This window comes from Aquarana catesbeiana, linkage group LG13 (assembly GCF_042186555.1).
Source record: "Aquarana catesbeiana isolate 2022-GZ linkage group LG13, ASM4218655v1, whole genome shotgun sequence".
NCBI classification, from domain to species: Eukaryota; Metazoa; Chordata; class Amphibia; order Anura; family Ranidae; genus Aquarana; species Aquarana catesbeiana.
This window is the reverse complement of record NC_133336.1, coordinates 234,253,174-234,270,313: the sequence shown is the minus strand read 5'-3', so window position 1 is coordinate 234,270,313 and position 17,140 is coordinate 234,253,174. Positions and strand designations below refer to the sequence as shown.

Below are 17,140 nucleotides of genomic sequence, written 5' to 3'. Positions count from 1 at the left end.
TAGAAAAGTTTAGAATAGAATAGAAAAGAATAGCATAGAAAAACAATGCAACAGAATAGAAAAAAAATATAATATATATATTTAACCATCTTCCAAAATTGGAATTTGGTACAGAATGAATTCGAATTCAAATAGAAAAGCTTAGAATGCAATATATTATATTTTTTTCTATTCTGATCTATTGTTTTTCTATGCTATTCTTTTATACTTTCTATTCTATCCTAATCTTTTCTATTGGAATTCGATTTCATTCTATACGAATTTCAAATTTCGCAAAATGGTTATATATAGTTTACTTTTTCAAATTCAGTTATTGTTTTTTTCGAATTTGATAGTTTTTTTTGAATGTGGTAGAAATTTTTCGAATTTGACAGTTTTTTTTGAATGTGGTAGAATTTTTTCGAATTTGACAGTTTTTTTCGAATGTGGTAGAATTTTTTCGAATTTGATAGTTTTTTCAAATGTAGTAAGAATTTTTTCGAATTTGACAGTTTTTTTCGAATGTGGTAGAATTTTTTCAAATTTGATAGTTTTTTTCGAATGTGGTGGAATTTTTTCGAATTTGACAGTTTTTTTCGAATGTGGTAGAATTTTTTCGAATTTGACAGTTTTTTTCGAATGTGGTAGAATTTTTTCGAATTTGATAGTTTTTTCCGAATGTGGTAGAATTTTTTCGAATTTGACAGTTTTTTTCGAATGTGGTAGAATTTTTTCGAATTTGATAGTTTTTTTCGAATGTGGTGGAATTTTTTTCGAATTTGACAGTTTTTTTCGAATGTGTTAGAATTTTTTCGAATTTGATAGTTTTTTTTCGAATACGGTCGAATTTTTTCGAATGCGGTCGAATTTTTTCAAATTCGAATACGAAACGAAACGAATTCCGAAAACGAATGTAATGAATGCCATGAATTTAACTAAACGAATTAAGTTAAATAACGAATCGAAACGAAACTAAACTAAACAAATTTTTTCATCCTGCACATGTCTAACCACTAGCCTAAGCCTTCAGATTACATACCTGGTGGAAACAAGGGGTTGCTAAAGAGAAGAGCCGCTGGTGTATAGGTAGAGCATAGGGGCCATCTCCTACAAATCGTGTCCCAGAAATGAATCACTATAACATTTTTTTATAAAAAATCTATTTTCTGGAGTTTTATAAAGGGATCTGATACACGGTGGTTATAGAAAAGAATCACTTCCTTTTACAATAATCACATTTCTTTGCTTTGCAGACAGACACGGTTTTTGTTTTATCCATCTATATTTACTTAGTGCAACTTATAATATCCAAGTAAAAGATATAACACCAACATGTCAGAAAAAATAAAAAAAACGGTATCACTGAGTTGGAAAAAGGGTCACCCCCTTGTATCAGTATTTTGTTGAACCACCTTTTGCTTTAATTCCAGCCTTTAGTCCATTGGGTAATGCCTCTACTAACTTTGCACATCTAGACATTGAAATGATTGGCCACTCTTTCTTGCAGATCTGCTAAATTTCAGTTAAATTTGATGGTGACTGTTTTGGACTTCAGTCTTCAAGTCATTCCACAGATTTTTAATTCGGTTTAAGTCTGGGCGTTTACTAGGCCATGCAAGGACATTCACCTTTTTCTCCTTCAACCACTGTGTGGTCATTTTCGCTGTGTGCTTTGGGTCATTGTCATGTTGGAAGATAAAACTTCTTCCCATTTACAACTTTCTGGCAGAGCTCAGCAGATTTTCCTCAAGAATTTGACGGTATTTTGCCCCATCCATTTCCCCTTCTATCCTGACAAGTGTTCCAGTCCCTGCTGCCAAGAATCACCCCATAACAGGATATTACCACCTCCATGCTTTACTGTAGAAATGGCGTTGTTTGGATGGTGAGTTGTATGGGATTTTCGCCAGACATATCGTTTGGTGTTGAGGCCAAATATTTCAGTTTTAGTCTCAACTGATCATAACACCTTTTTCCATGTGGTCTCAAAATCTTCAAGGTGCATTTTGGCAGAGCTTAAGCATGACTGCAAGTGGTCTTTCATGAGGGATGTTTTTTTTTCTTGCAACCCTCCCATACAAGTTACATTTGTGGATATTTTGTAATATTGTTGTCACATGCACCCAATGACCACTCTTTGTCATCAATTCCTGTAACTGCTTCAGAGTTGCTGTAGGCATCTTAGTAGCCTCTTTGACCAGTTTCCTCCTGGCTTTTTCATCCAGTTTGGAGATGTCCTGATCCAGGGAGGGTCTGTGTTGTGCCAAATACCTTCCACTTCTTAGTAAAAGACTTCATTGTGCTTATATGCATTGATAAAGCCTTTGACATTTTTTTGTATCCACCTCCTGGCTTATGCCGGTCTACAATTTTATCAGGAGATCTTTTGACAGTACCTTGCCACCCATAGTTGATTGTTTGCTTCAGTTGCACTACCAGGGACCAAAATACTCCAGGAAAGCTCTTTTAATGCTGAGCTAATCAAAATTACCACAACTGATCAAAGTTAAAAGTCAGATGGCTTTGTGTGCCATTGAGAAGGTGATTAGTAGGGATGAGCTTCGACTCGAACATCGGCTGTTCGCCAGTTCGCCATACAGGGAACAATTTGGGGTGTTCGCGGCAAATTCGAAAGCCGCAGAACACCCTTTAAAAGTCTATGGGAGAAATCAAATGTATGGAATTTAGGGGGACCCCCACGCCAGTTTTCTTTTTTAATTTTGGTTCGGGGTTCCCCTGTGGGGAATTCCCATGCCGTTTTTATCAATTAACTTTTATGTGTATTGTCGGACCGGCAATTCATTAATAGCCGCGAGTAGTTTTAAATGACTTTTATTCCTTTGAAATGTCATTTTGCTGTCAGACTGTTCTAAACACGGGAAACATGTACCCCTTTACAGACATACTATAGACACCCCCCAGGTACGAAATTTAAAGGAATATTACACTTTTATTGTTTCACTTTAAGCATTATTAAAATCACTGCTCCCGAAAAAACGGCTGTTTTTAAAACTTTTTTTTGCATTGATCCATGTCCCCTGGGGCAGGACCCGGGTCCCCAGACCCATTTTAGGACAATACCATGCAAATTAGCCTTTAAAATTAGCACTTTTGATTTCGAACGTTCGAGTCCCATAGACTTCAATGGGGTTTTAACGCTCGTGCGAAGTTTTGGTCTGTTCGCAAGTTCTGGTGTGAACCGAACCGGGGGGGTGTTCGGCTCATCCCTAGTGATTAGCTACAATTGATTGGCTTTGCAAGTCATTTTTAGGAGGGGGTGATAATTTTTCCAACCCAGTGATTGTTTTTATATCTTTCACTTAGATGTTATAAATTGCACTGAGTAAATACAGCTGGATAAAACAAAAACTGTGTCTATCTTCATTTCAGGCTGCAAAGCAACAAAATGTTATTATTTTAAAGGGGTGGTTATTTTATATACCTACTGTAAATTATTTCAATAAAGAGAAATTAAAATGAGTTCCATTTATGTAGAGAATAGTTACATTCATTCCTGGTAACATTCTGGTAACATTCTGGTAACATTCTTTTCTTCTACAGATTGTCCTCTAATTTCCTAACAGACAGTTCCTGCCCCCACCTGGCATCTGGAATAAGAAATAATCAGACACTGAGGACATTGGACCTGTCTGGGAACAACCTGGGGGGTCCTCATTTCAGGAATCTGATGGAAGCTCTGACAACAAGCCGGATAGAGGAATTACAGTGAGTATAACAGGACTGACTGACACAATAATATTCTGGGGAAATTTACATCCTAAACTTATAAAAAAAGATGACATTATCAATAAAATTGAATTTTCGACTCCATAAATAACCAATCAATAAAAATGATCTTGTTTTTGGAAGTTAATAACACAACAAAATAGTATTTTCCTTGAATTTAGTTAGTCTCATATTCAGTTTATTTGAATATCTGGTGAAATAGATGACTGAATAGATAGTCATACATGGGGGAATCTCATTTTACTGCAATAAGCAATTAGAGCCTCATACATACTTTTTTTTTTTTTTTTACCTGATATGACCATACACTGTTATGTTAGATATCTCCCCTGTGAATAAAGAACTTTTATCAGCAGAGATACTGTAAAGCCCTGCACATACAGCCGAATGTTGGGAGACAACGGCTGGTTAAAAAAAAATGTCTGACATTCGGCCTGTGTGTATTTCAGTCATGCTGTCAGTCAACTGACGTGCATGCTGGAAAAGCTGCAGCTGACCGACTCCCAATCAGCACTCTCAGCCAATGGCAGAAAGCGCTGATTGGAGTGTTCTGGTGGGGGGAGATTGCTGAACTTGCCTCACATTAAAAAAAAAAATTAATTGTTATGCCCCGTACACACGCTCGGAATTTCCGTCAACAAATGTTCGATGGGAGCTTGTTGGCGGAAATTCCGACCGTGTGTAGGCTCCATCAGACATTTGTTGTTGTAATTTCCGACAACAAAAATTTGAGAGCTGGATCTCAAATTTAGCGAAAACAAAATCAGAAATTCCAAGCGTGTGTAGACAATTCTGACGCACAAAATTCCATGCATGCTCGGATTTAAGCAGAAGAGCTGCACTGGCTATTGAACTTCATTTTTCTCGGCTCGTCGTACGTGTTGTACGGCACCGCGTTCTTGGCGTTCGGAATTTCCGACAACATTTGTGCGACCGTGTGTATGCAAGACAAGTTTGAGCCAACATCCGCCGGAAAAAAATCCAGGATTTTGTTGTCGGAATGTCCGAGCGTGTGTTCGCGGCATATGTGTGTACCAGGCTTAAATAGAATATCAGATAAAAAATCACCCTGTCCAATCACCAGCAATGCTGACTTCAGCCTCACAATGGGGGGATGCAATAAAGAAATAAGGACAGTGTTTTATGGCCCTTTCAAATGGCCTATGCCAAATTCATAAATCTTTACTGCCAATTTCGGTAACTTTACCAACACGTGCAAAAGATTCAGATATTAGTTAACAGTGCCACTTTTACAAAGTGATGCTATTAATGCACCAAATTCAAAAATAACTACCTCCAGTTTGTAGATAATGAAACTGGGTAATTAAGACCTACTCTAAATTGGCATACAGAGACAGGCAGAGTGCCTGCCCCTGTCTGTAGTGTAGCAGAGTGGCATATTCGGTGCTACTACTCCCTCCTTGGCCACCAGTTCTTAAGGAGGCTCTCAGCTACATTCCCCACCAGGTCTTCTTTCACCTTGTAAATAATGTTACAGTGTCTGTATGGACATTCTGGTCTCAGTGATCCTCCACACTGTACAGAAGTTATATGTATCTGTCACCCATACTGACATTTGTGGTGGGGAGTAGGGATAAGCCGAACATCCCCCGGTTCGGTTCGCACCAGAACCTGCGAACGGACCGAAAGTTCGCACGAACGTTAGAACCCCATTGACGTCTATGGGACTCGAACGTTCGAAATCAAAAGTGCTCATTTTAAAAACTAATTTGCATGGTATTGTCCTAAAAAGGGTTTGGGGACCCGGGTCCTACCCCAGGGGACATGTATCAATGCAAAAAAAACTTTTAAAAACGGCTGTTTTTTCGGGAGCAGTGATTTTAATGATGCTTAAAGTAAAAAAAAAAAAAAGTGAAATATTCCTTTAAATATCGTACCTGAGGGGTGTCTATAGTATGCATGTAAAGTGACGCGTGTTTCCCGTGTTTAGAACAGTCCCTGCACCAAATGTCATTTTTAAAGGAAAAAATCTCATTTAAAACTGCTTGCGGGTTTAATGTAATGTCGGGTCCTGGCAATATGGATGAAAATCAGTGAGACAAACGGCATGGGTACCCCCCAGTCCATTACCAGGCCCTTTGGGTCTTGTATGGATATTAAGGGGAACCCCACACCCAAATTAAAATAAGGAAAGGTGTGGGGCCACCAGGCCCTATATACTCTGAACATCAGTATACAGGAGGTGCAAACAAGACAGGGACTGTAGGTTTGTTGTTAAGTAGAATCTCTTTGTAATTTTGAACGGGTGCATTTTTAACGTGTTTAGCTCCAGCCAAAAAATCTTTTTTAAGCTTTTTGGAAAACATAGGGAAGGGTTATCACCCCTGTGACATTTGTTTTGCTGTCTTTCCTCCTCTTCAGAAGATTTCACCTCACTTTTTGTCCCAATGGATTGGAAAGCATCAGTGGAAAGGAGAAATGTTTTTCCCATATTAACTCTTACAGGAGAGAATTTCCCTTCCTAGGGGTAGATTTCATCTCACTTCCTGTTGTCTCCTTCCGTTTGCAAGTAGGAGTCGTTTGTAAGTTAGTTGTTTGAAAGTAGGGTCCTGCCCTATATACTCAGCAGAAATTTGGGCCTTAGGTGTTGCTGTGGCCACAACACTGTAAGCCCTCACAGGGCCCTGCTGTGAAATATTAGATCAAGAATTGTAATTACATGCCCCTGTTGAACAGGAGCTGAAAAATTAGGCCTTAGGCACTGGTGCTGGTGCCACAACACTGCAACCCCTCACAGACACTCTAGTTGGAACGCAGGAACGAGCCCTGCTGCAAAGTATTGCATCAAAAATTGTAATTACACACCCCTGTTAAACAAGGGCTGAAAAATTGGGCCTTAGGCACTGGTGCTGGTGCCACAACACTGCAACCCCTCACAGACACTCTAGTTGGAACGCAGGAACGAGCCCTGCTGCAAAGTATTGCATCAAAAATTGTAATTACACGCCCCTATTAAACAGGGGCAGAAAAAATGGGCCTTAGGCACTGGTGCTGGTGCCACAACACTGCAACCCCTCACAGACACTCTAGTTGGAACGCAGGAACGAGCCCTGCTGCAAAGTATTGCATCAAAAATTGTAATTACACGCCCCTGTTAAACAGGGGCAGAAAAAATGGGCCTTAGGCACTGGTGCTGGTGCCACAACACTGCAACCCCTCACAGACACTCTAGTTGGAATGCAGGAACGAGCCCTGCTGCAAAGTATTACATCAAAAATTGTAATTACACACCCCTGTTAAACAGGGGCTGAAAAATTGTGCCTTAGGCACTGGTGGTGGCGCCCAGAACCAAAAATGTTCTTACAAGCTATCAGCGTGATGATTGAGGAGGAAGAGGATAATTACTCAGGGATAGTCACTCAGCATCAGCATAGGCAGTCTTTGAAGGGATCTGAGATTTCAAAAAAAATTATTCGGTTACATCAGCATCAGGTGCTTGGTAGCTGGTGGTGATCCAAGACTGATTCATTTTTATGAAGGTCAGTCGATCGACCGAGTCAGTGGACAGACGCACCCTGTGATCGGTTACCACGCCTCCAGCAGCACTGAATGTGCGTTCCGAAAGAACGCTGGATGCAGGACAGGCCAGTAGCTCAATTGCATACTGTGCAAGCTCTGGCCAGTGATCCATCCTCAAGACCCAGTAACCCAGAGGATTTTCGGTGGGAAAGGTGTCCAAGTCTGATCTTGCCCCTAGGTATTCCTGCACCATGTAAAACAGACGCTGGCGATGGTTGCTGGAACCGATCATACCTTGGGGCTGCGGACCAAAAAATTGTCTGAACGCATCGGTCAGACGGCCACCTTCTCCACCGCTCCTTCTTTGACTGACAGAAGCCTCAGCAACACGTTGTCCAGAAACAGGAGTTTGTAACCTCCCAGTCTCTGGGAACACATTGCACAGACCTTTCTGCAAGGCCTCCCGAAGATGTTTCATCCTCTGCTCCCTCTGCGATGGCAAGATAAGGTCCGCAACCTTACCCTTGTAACGTGGATCAAGGAGGGTTGCCAGCCAGTATTGGTCCTTCTCCTTGATACCACGAATACGAGGATCCTTACGCAGGCTTTGCAGGATCAGGGAGGCCATGCAGCGTAGGTTTGCTGAGGCATTCGGTCCGGAGTCCTCTGGGTCACTAAGGACGACATGGTCCGCAGCCACCTCCTCCCAGCCACGTACAAGTCCATGTGTTTCTTGGGACTGATCCCTTAAAGACTGCTGCTGATGCTGAGTGCCAGGCTCCACCTCCATACTGACACAATCTTCCTCCTCCTCCTCCTCCTCCTCCTCCTCCTCCTCTTCCTGTGTGATCGGCGGGCATGCAGGAACACTGTCTGGATAAAGGGGGCCTTGAGAGCTAAGGAAGTCCTCCTCTTCCTGCCTCTGTTCTGCCTCAAGTGCCCTGTCCATTATTCCACGCAGCGTGTGCTCCAACAGGTGGACAAGGGGGACAGTGTCACTGATGCATGCACTGTCACTGCTCACCATCCTCGTGGCCTCCTCAAATGGTGACAGGACAGTGCATGCATCCCTGATCATGGCCCACTGGCGTGGGGAAAAAAAACAAGCTCCCCTGACCCTGTCCTGGTGCCATAGTCGCACAGGTACTCATTGATGGCCCTCTGCTGCGTGTGCAGCCGCTGCAGCATGGCCAACGTTGAGTTCCACCTGGTGGGCATGTCACAGATTAGGCGGTTCTTGGGCAGGTTAAACTCCTTTTGGAGGTTCGTCAGCCGAGCACTGGCATTATATGACCGGCGGAAATGCACACAGACTTTCCTGGCCTGCCTCAGGACATCCTGTAAGCCCGGGTACCTGCCCAAGAACCGCTGCACCACCAAGTTAAGGACGTGAGCCAAACAGGGCACATGGGTCATTTGTCCCTGTCGGAGGGCAAAGAGTAGGTTGGTGCCATTGTCGCAAACCACCATTCCTGCCTTAAGTTGGCATGGCGTCAACCACCTCTGAACCTGCCGCTGCAGAGCTGACAGAACCTCTGCCCCAGTGTGGCTCCTGTCCCCCAAGCACACCAGCTCAAGCACCGCATGGCATCTTTTGGCCTGCGTACTTGCGTAGCCCCTTGAACGACTACGGAGCACCGCTGGTTCCGAGGAAGAGGCCATGGAGGAAGAAGAAGAGGAGGGGGTGGAGGAGAGGTGTGTCACAATCGTTAGCATTTTGGAGGCGTGGTGGCGGAACAACCTCCAACACTACTGCACCTTGTCCTGCATCCTTCCCAGCTGCCAGCAGAGTCACCCAATGCGCCGTGAAACTTAGGTAACGTTCCTGTCCATGCCTGCTGGACCATGAGTGAGCGATAATATGCACCTTACCGCTGACCGCCCTGTCCAGCGAGGCATGGACATTGCCTTCCACATGCTGGTAGAGAGCCGGAATCGCCTTCCGTGAGAAAAAGTGGCGTTTGGGTACCTGCCACTGAGGAACCGCACATTCCACAAACTCACGGAAGGGGGCAGAGTCTACCAACTGAAAAGGCAGCAGTTGAAGTGCTAGCAATTTTGCCAAGCTAGCATTCAACCGCTGGGCATGTGGATGGCTGAGAGCAAACTTCTTTCGGCGGTGCAGCAGCTGGGGCAGGGAAATTTGCCTGGTACAATCTGACGTCGGTGTACCAAAATCAGATTGCCCACAAGTACTTGGCTGTGACACACCTAATTCTACACCTTCATTCCTCTCAGTGCAGTTCTCAGAGAGGAATGAAGGTCTAGTGGGGTTGGAAATCTCAGCTGATGAGGAGCAAGGAGAGGTCCTCTTTGTTCTTTGGTGTGGGTCTTTTAGATACGCTTGCCAACGAACTGCATGGCAGGTCAACATATGTCTGGTCAAGCATGTGGTACCCAAGCGGGAGATGTTTTGGCCACGCGAGATACGCTTGAGACATATGTTGCAAATAGCAGCGGTGCGATCTGATGCACTCGTCTCAAAAAAGGCCCACACCAAAGAACTTTTTGAATAACACGCAGAGACTGCAGCGCCCTGCACATGTGGAGCTTTGGGGTGTGATTCAGTCAATGTGCTGCCCTTAGGCTGTCCCCTGGAGGGCATCCTGCCTCGTTGGTGATGTGCCGCCTCCTCCTCCTCCTCCTCCTCTCTCCTATCAGGCACCCACGTTGAGTCAGTGACCTCATCATCCCCTCCCTCCTCATCACTGGAGCAAACCTGGCAGTATGCTGCAGCAGGGGGAGCATGACTGCCAGATTGCTGTCCTTCTTGGGCACCCCCTCTGTCCGTGCTCATGTTACTGCCTTCATCGAGCTCAGTATCATCATCAGAGCCTTCCAAACGCTGGGCATCCTCCTGGAGCATGTACCCAACACTGTGGTCAAACAGTTCGAGGGACTCCTCAGGAGGACATGGTGTGGCTAGGGAAGGAGTCACTGATGACATTGAGCCGAGGGAAGAGGCCGCTGCTTTGCCAGACAAAGTACCCTGGGCATGGGTGAGAGAGGATGAGGAGGATGAGGACGGCTTGGTCATCCACTCGACCAAGTCTTCCGCATGTTGCGGCTCAACATGGCCAGCTGCCGAAAAAAAGGCCATGCGTGTCCCATGGCCACGTGCTGATGAGGATGCACTGTCTCCACGACCAGCACTAGACACAGAGCCTGCTTGCCCTCTCTTATTGGCTTGTGACTGTCTGCCTCTCCTTCTTGGCCTTCCAGACATACTAATGGCCTGTAGCTGCACTAAGCTGGGACATATATATATATATATATATATATGTACTGATACTGCAGCTAGCAAAATCAACTGCCTGCCTGTAGTATGAGAACACCACCAACCTTCTACAGGTAGCTTTAGCTGAACACTGTGAGGTGGACGCACCCCACTAACTTGTAGGTTTAGCTGAACACTGTGAGCAGGACGCACTGCACTAACTGTAAATAGTCTAGCTGCCTGACTGTGGTACTAATAGGATCAAAAGAACACCAGCAATTTTCTTCAGGTAGCTGTATTTACTGTAACAAGACAAGCCTGCCTGTCAGTAAGAAGATAACAGAAACGGATCTAGCTGAACACTGTGAGCAGGACGCACCCCACTAGCTTGTAGGTTTAGCTGAACACTGTGAGGTGGACGCACCCCACTAACTTGTAGGTTTAGCTGAACACTGTGAGCAGGACGCACTGCACTAACTGTAAATAGTCTAGCTGCCTGACTGTGGTACTAATAGGATCAAAAGAACACCAGCAATTTTCTTCAGGTAGCTGTATTTACTGTAACAAGACAAGCCTGCCTGTCAGTAAGAAGATAACAGAAACGGATCTAGCTGAACACTGTGAGCAGGACGCACCCCACTAGCTTGTAGGTTTAGCTGAACACTGTGAGGTGGACGCACTCCACTAACTTGTAGGTTTAGCTGAACACTGTGAGCAGGACGCACTGCACTAACTGTAAATAGTCTAGCTGCCTGACTGTGGTACTAATAGGATCAAAAGAACACCAGCAATTTTCTTCAGGTAGCTGTATTTACTGTAACAAGACAAGCCTGCCTGTCAGTAAGAAGATAACAGAAACGGATCTAGCTGAACACTGTGAGCAGGACGCACCCCACTAGCTTGTAGGTTTAGCTGAACACTGTGAGGTGGACGCACCCCACTAACTTGTAGGTTTAGCTGAACACTGTGAGCAGGACGCACCCCACTAACTTGTAGGTTTAGCAGAACACTGTGAGCAGGACGCACTGCACTAACTGTAAATAGTCTAGCTGCCTGACTGTGGTACTAATAGGATCAAAAGAACACAAGCAATTTTCTTCAGGTAGCTGTATTTACTGTAACAAGACAAGCCTGCCTGTCAGTAAGAAGATAACAGAAACGGATCTAGCTGAACACTGTGAGCAGGACGCACCCCACTAACTTGTAGGTTTAGCAGAACACTGTGAGCAGGACGCTCTGCACTAACTGTAAATAGTCTAGCTGCCTGACTGTGGTACTAATAGGATCAAAAGAACACCAGTAATTTTCTTCAGGTAGCTTTATATACTGTAACAAGACAAGCCTGCCTGTCAGTAAGAAGAGAACAGGAACGGATCTAGCTGAACACTGTGAGCAGGACGCACTGCACTAAATGTAAATAGTCTAGCTGCCTGACTGTGGTACTAATAGGATCAAAAGAACACCAGTAATTTTCTTCAAAATACTGTAACAAGACAAGCCTGCCTGTCAGTAAGAAGATAACAGGAACGGATATAGCTGAACACTGTGAGCAGGACGCACTGCACTAAATGTAAATAGTCTAGCTGCCTGACTGTGGTACTAATAGGATCAAAAGAACACCAGTAATTTTCTTCAAAATACTGTAACAAGACAAGCCTGCCTGTCAGTAAGAAGATAACAGGAACGGATCTAGCTGAACACTGTGAGCAGGACGCACTGCACTAAATGTAAATAGTCTAGAAGATAACAGGAACGGATCTAGCTAAACTGAAAACAGTGTATATATATATATATATATGCAACACCTGGGATGCATATATATATAGACAATACACTTTAAGTGCAGCTAACTGACTGACTGTCCTGCCTAATCTAGCTAACTCAAATGAAATGACACTGTCTCTCTCTCTCTCTATTTCTCAGCACACCGGAACACACTGCACAGGGCCGCCGTGCAGGCGGCCTTATATAGTGTGGGGCGTGTACTAAATCCCCTGAGCCATAATTGGCCAAAGCCTCCTTGGCTTTGGCCAATTACGGCTCTCTGTTAAGGCGGCGCTGTGATTGGCCAAGCATGCGGGTCATAGTGCATGCTTGGCCAATCATCAGCAAGCAATGCACTGCGATGCCGCAGTGAATTATGGGCCGTGACGCGCCACACGAATTTGGCGCGAACGGCCCATATCGTTCGCAATTCGACGAACGGTCGAACAGCCGATGTTCGAGTCGAACATGGGTTTGACTCGAACACGAAGCTCATCCCTAGTGGGGAGGATTCATTGTAATTCTAAAGAGTGTCCAAAACACTCTTTTTCAATTCCAGGGACTGTCTGCTGATAATATTCATGCTCCATACACAAGGAGATTATAGCACAATACGAGTCATGTCAGTGGTGTTCTGTTGTCATTCTGTGTATGGAGATATCACCGTCTCTACACATGGAGGACAATATTGGGGGGTCTACTCCATTATAAAATTTTTCTTAAATTCAATTTCCTGGAGTTTCATAAAGTGTATTACTACTGGCGAGTTGTGTAAGAAGTATAGCAACTGGGGCATTAGAATCATTTTGATTAGGTTGGCCTTGCCTGCCAGCGACATTTTAAGGTTGTTCCATGTATTAATCTTATCCCGAAACCAAGATAGTAAGGGATATACATTTAGGGAGCAATAATCCCTGAGTCTGGGCGAGATTTGTATGCCCAGATATTTGAAGCTGGTAACCACGGGGATGGGACAAGAGTCGGGAAGTTCCACCTCCCGGTCCTTGTCCAGCATCATCAGGGCTGACTTAGACCAGTTTATGGTCAGACCAGAATAGTGGCCAAACTGCGTTATTATGGACATTACCACTGGCAATGAGTGGCTGGGATCCCCCAGAAAGAGTAACATGTCATCCGCATACAACATAATTTTTTCATGCAGGACTCCATACTGGAACCCACAGATCCGGGTGCTGGCCCTTACCAGGGCTGCCAATGGTTCTATAGCGATTGCAAAGTTCCCCTGCCCAGCGCAAAAGCAGGTTACATTCTGTCCACCACCCTAATGGTCACCTGTGGGGAAACATAGAGCAACTTAACCCATGCAATGAACCGGTCCCCGAATCCAAACATATCTAGTACTGCCCACAGATACCTCCAGCTGATACTGTCAAATGCCTTGTTGGCATCGAGCAATAAGAGAGCCATGTGACCCCCATTATCCGCTTGTAGCTGCATGTTTATGAACAACCTCCTTAGGTTTGTAGCCGTGGTTTTTTGTGGCATAAAGCCAGCCTGATCCTGGTGAATAATGGAGGATACTATCCCGTTCCCATTTCTGCAGGCTGTCAGGGTACTGCCAGTGTGACCGCAAAAAGACCTGAATCTGAGAGGCTATCGGTTCCTGTGAAGTAAACAGCTTAAGCCATGGGGCCCTGGGTAACGAACTGGGTGGTTGGGTGGTCAACCATAAAGCCAGTGGGGAGTGGTCTGATACTCCCCATGGTAAATATTCTACCTTAGAGGTGTAGCCGACCATGTTTGGGGTACCCACACATAAGTCAATACAGGACAGTGAGCGATGGGTCTTAGAAAATCACGAGAATTGTTTACTGTCTGGGTTGCTAATGCACCATATGTCAGTCCATCCCACCTCCGCCAATAGCGGCTAAGAGCAGTGCCGCGGTCGCCCTTAGGGGGCGACTTGGGGGGGTGTCTATCTAATCTAGGATCTAAATAGCAGTTGAAGTCTCCCATAATCAGGACCAGAGTATCAGGCTTGTTAGCCAGGTAGGACAGCAGCAACTGCAGCACCTCCCGAGAAAACGGGGGGGGGGGAGTATATAAACAAAAGCCAATATCATGGTAATTGTATACAGTTTACAACACAGAAACACAAATCTACCAGATATATCAATGAGGGAGTCCAGCTCCTGGTAGGCTAGTGCTTTATGTATCAGTACACTCACTCCGTGGGAAAAGGCGGAGTAGGTGAAGTGATAGGCCTTCCTGACCAAGGCATACTGTAAGAACCCAACTGTATCTCCCTGTAGGTGGGTCTCCTGCAGGCCAATTATGGCCGGATGGAACTTTTGCATACCCGCAGAAATCATAGTCCTTTTCAATGGATCATTCACCCCCCGGACATTCCATGACACTATAGGTGTAGAAGACATGGTAAACATACATATAACCACTTGTAGTTACGGGGAAGTCTTTCAAGTATAGATAGTGTTCCCGCATACCACCAGCAGTTGGCCAGTGAGCAATCTGGAGCAATCATCAAATAGTGTAGTACATATGAGGTAGTAATGGAGTAACTTGTACATTGGAAAGGCATCAGGAAACTGAGGTAAAACATCATGCACAACTGCGCAGCAAAGCAAGCAGAGTGACAGATATAGGAGTGGCACTCAGCCTGTGGCCCACTCCCTGCCAATGGAGCAAAACAGGGGCCTTCCAAATATTGTGGGGCTTGATCTTCATAAGCCCTCCTCCTGCCAACAGGGCACAGAAACTTGAGCCATGTCAACCATGGCAATAGGCAAAGTACAGGTGATGTGCACAATTGCATTCCGCCTGTACACATGAACTAAAATGGTGAAAAAGAAAGTAGGTGGAATTTCACTCGCTGATAGTGGGTATCAAGTATAGGCCCTCTTATAGCTATATGAAAGCTGAAAAGGTAATTGGGCGCCCTTCATGCCTGATAAAGATGATTAAAGCAGCATCAACCTTCTCCATTATCGGGACCCCGGGAGCAGAGATCTTGTTCATTCTGATCCAGCCATCCTGCGGCATCCTGTGCATTTTCAAAAAAGTGATTCTGATCTCTGGCTGTTATTCGTAGCTTGGCCAGGAACAGCATGGCATAGTGTAGCTGTAGCCTTTGTAGCCGCTTTTTGATGTCTGCAAACTTGGACCGTCTGTGTTGCACTTCCGCTGAAAAGTCGGGGTAGAAGATTATTCTGGTGCCATTGTACTGCACAGCACCCTTTTCTCTGACCAGTCACAGCACAACCTCACGATCCCTGTAGTTCAGGAGTCTGGCTAGCATCGATCTCGTGGGGTTGCCAGGTGGAAGAGGACGTTGCGGCACCCTGTGTGCCCGCTCCAGAGAGAGGAGAGAAAGCCTCCTTGCCAAACACTTCCTACAGCCATCTTTCAATGAAGGCAGTGGGGTCTCTGCCCTCCACCTTCTCTGGGAGCCCCACGATGCGGACATTGTTGCGTCTCAGGCGGTTCTCAATGTCGTCATTTTTATCAAAGGCCTGTCGTGTTTTCTGAGCAGCCACCCTCACATCCCGGTTCATATGGGGCATCTGATCCTCTATGTCACTTACTCTACCCTTCACAGCAGTGGTTCTCTCTCTGATCTTCTTAATGTCCTGGCGGAGGAGAGACACCGTCTCCTTCAGCCCCCTAAACTTCTCTTTTAAATCATACACTGAAGCAGTGCATCTATGTACAGCATGCAGTATTTCACTGAGTGTGGGTTGGGGGCTATGCTTCGATTGCATATCAAACAGATCGGGCATGGGATCAAGGACAGACTCCATAGGTTCAGTGACATCCAGCCTGTCTACATTTTCCCTGTCTGCCTGTTCTGTGGATACTGCAGGGTGCTTTGCTTTAGCCTGTGAGGATTCTGCATGGCCTGCCAACTTCTGTTTATAGTATAGCATGTCTCTGGGCTGTTCTTTATTCTTAGGGGTTTTGTGGACTTACCCCCCCTGCTCCGGTTTCTTGTCCGGGCCTTGTGGCGTCCTCTGAGGCTGCCACTGCCAGGCGCCATCTTGGAAGTCCTGAGAGGCCACGGCGTCTCCCCGGTTCCCACGAGTCATCATGTCCATTTTTTTCGGCAGCCACAGGGTCCTGGGGTGTCAGGGAAACAGCAGGCACCGGTACTGGTCAGTTTCGGACGTCTGAGGTAGCGAGGGAAGGATTGTTAACAGGATCACCAGCGGGAGCTCCATGGAACAGGTCTGTTCGCATGCCTCGTCAGGCCATGCCCCCGGAGTTTCATAAAGTGATCTAATATAAATGATTCCAATAAAGAGAAATGAGTTCCATTCATGTAGAGCAGCGGTCTCCAAATGCCCAGTGTTTGGTATTAGGGGGAGAAATAGTTGGTGTCAGTGGGAGGAATAGTGCCCCATTTTTGTTGTCAGTGGAAGGAATTATGACCCATCGTTGTTGTCATTGAAGGGATAGTGCCTCATTATTGGTGTCATTGGCAGGAATAATGCCTCAAGGGCCAGATAAAGGCAAGCAAAGGGCCACATCTGGCTCCTGTACCGCAGTTTGGAGACCAGTGATGTAGAAAATAGTTAAATTCATTCCTGGGGGAGAAATTAATTTTCTTCTGGTAAAATTCTTCTCTTCTACAGATTGCGCTATAATGACCTGACAGACAGGTCCTGCCCCCACCTGGCATCTGGAATAAAAAATAACCAGACACTGAGGACACTGAACCTGTCTGGGAACAATCTAGAGGGTCCTCATTTCAGGGATCTGATGGAAGCTCTGACAACAAGCCGGATAGAGGAATTACAGTGAGTATAACAGGACTGACTGAGACAATAATATTCTGGGACAGTTTAACATTCCAAACATTATAAAATCTAATTATTGGATTCCGTAAGTAGCCAATCCCAGACTGTTGTCTAAATGTTATCATACTCTGTTATCAGCTATAAAATAATTTTTTTTTAACCACTTTCCATCCGCCAT

At 45.1% G+C, this 17,140-nt stretch overlaps 1 protein-coding gene across 2 annotated transcripts in view; it reads left to right on the top strand.

Moving 5' to 3' along the window:
* LOC141116962 (NACHT, LRR and PYD domains-containing protein 3-like) overlaps positions 1–17,140 on the top strand; it is a 138,483-nt gene that overhangs the window by 110,611 nt on the left and 10,732 nt on the right. For both annotated transcript variants that reach the window (XM_073609489.1, XM_073609490.1), the window contains exons 7-8: positions 3,541–3,705; positions 16,798–16,962. In XM_073609489.1, the coding sequence (XP_073465590.1) occupies positions 3,541–3,705; positions 16,798–16,962 (330 nt within the window). The remainder of the gene's footprint in view (positions 1–3,540; positions 3,706–16,797; positions 16,963–17,140) is intronic.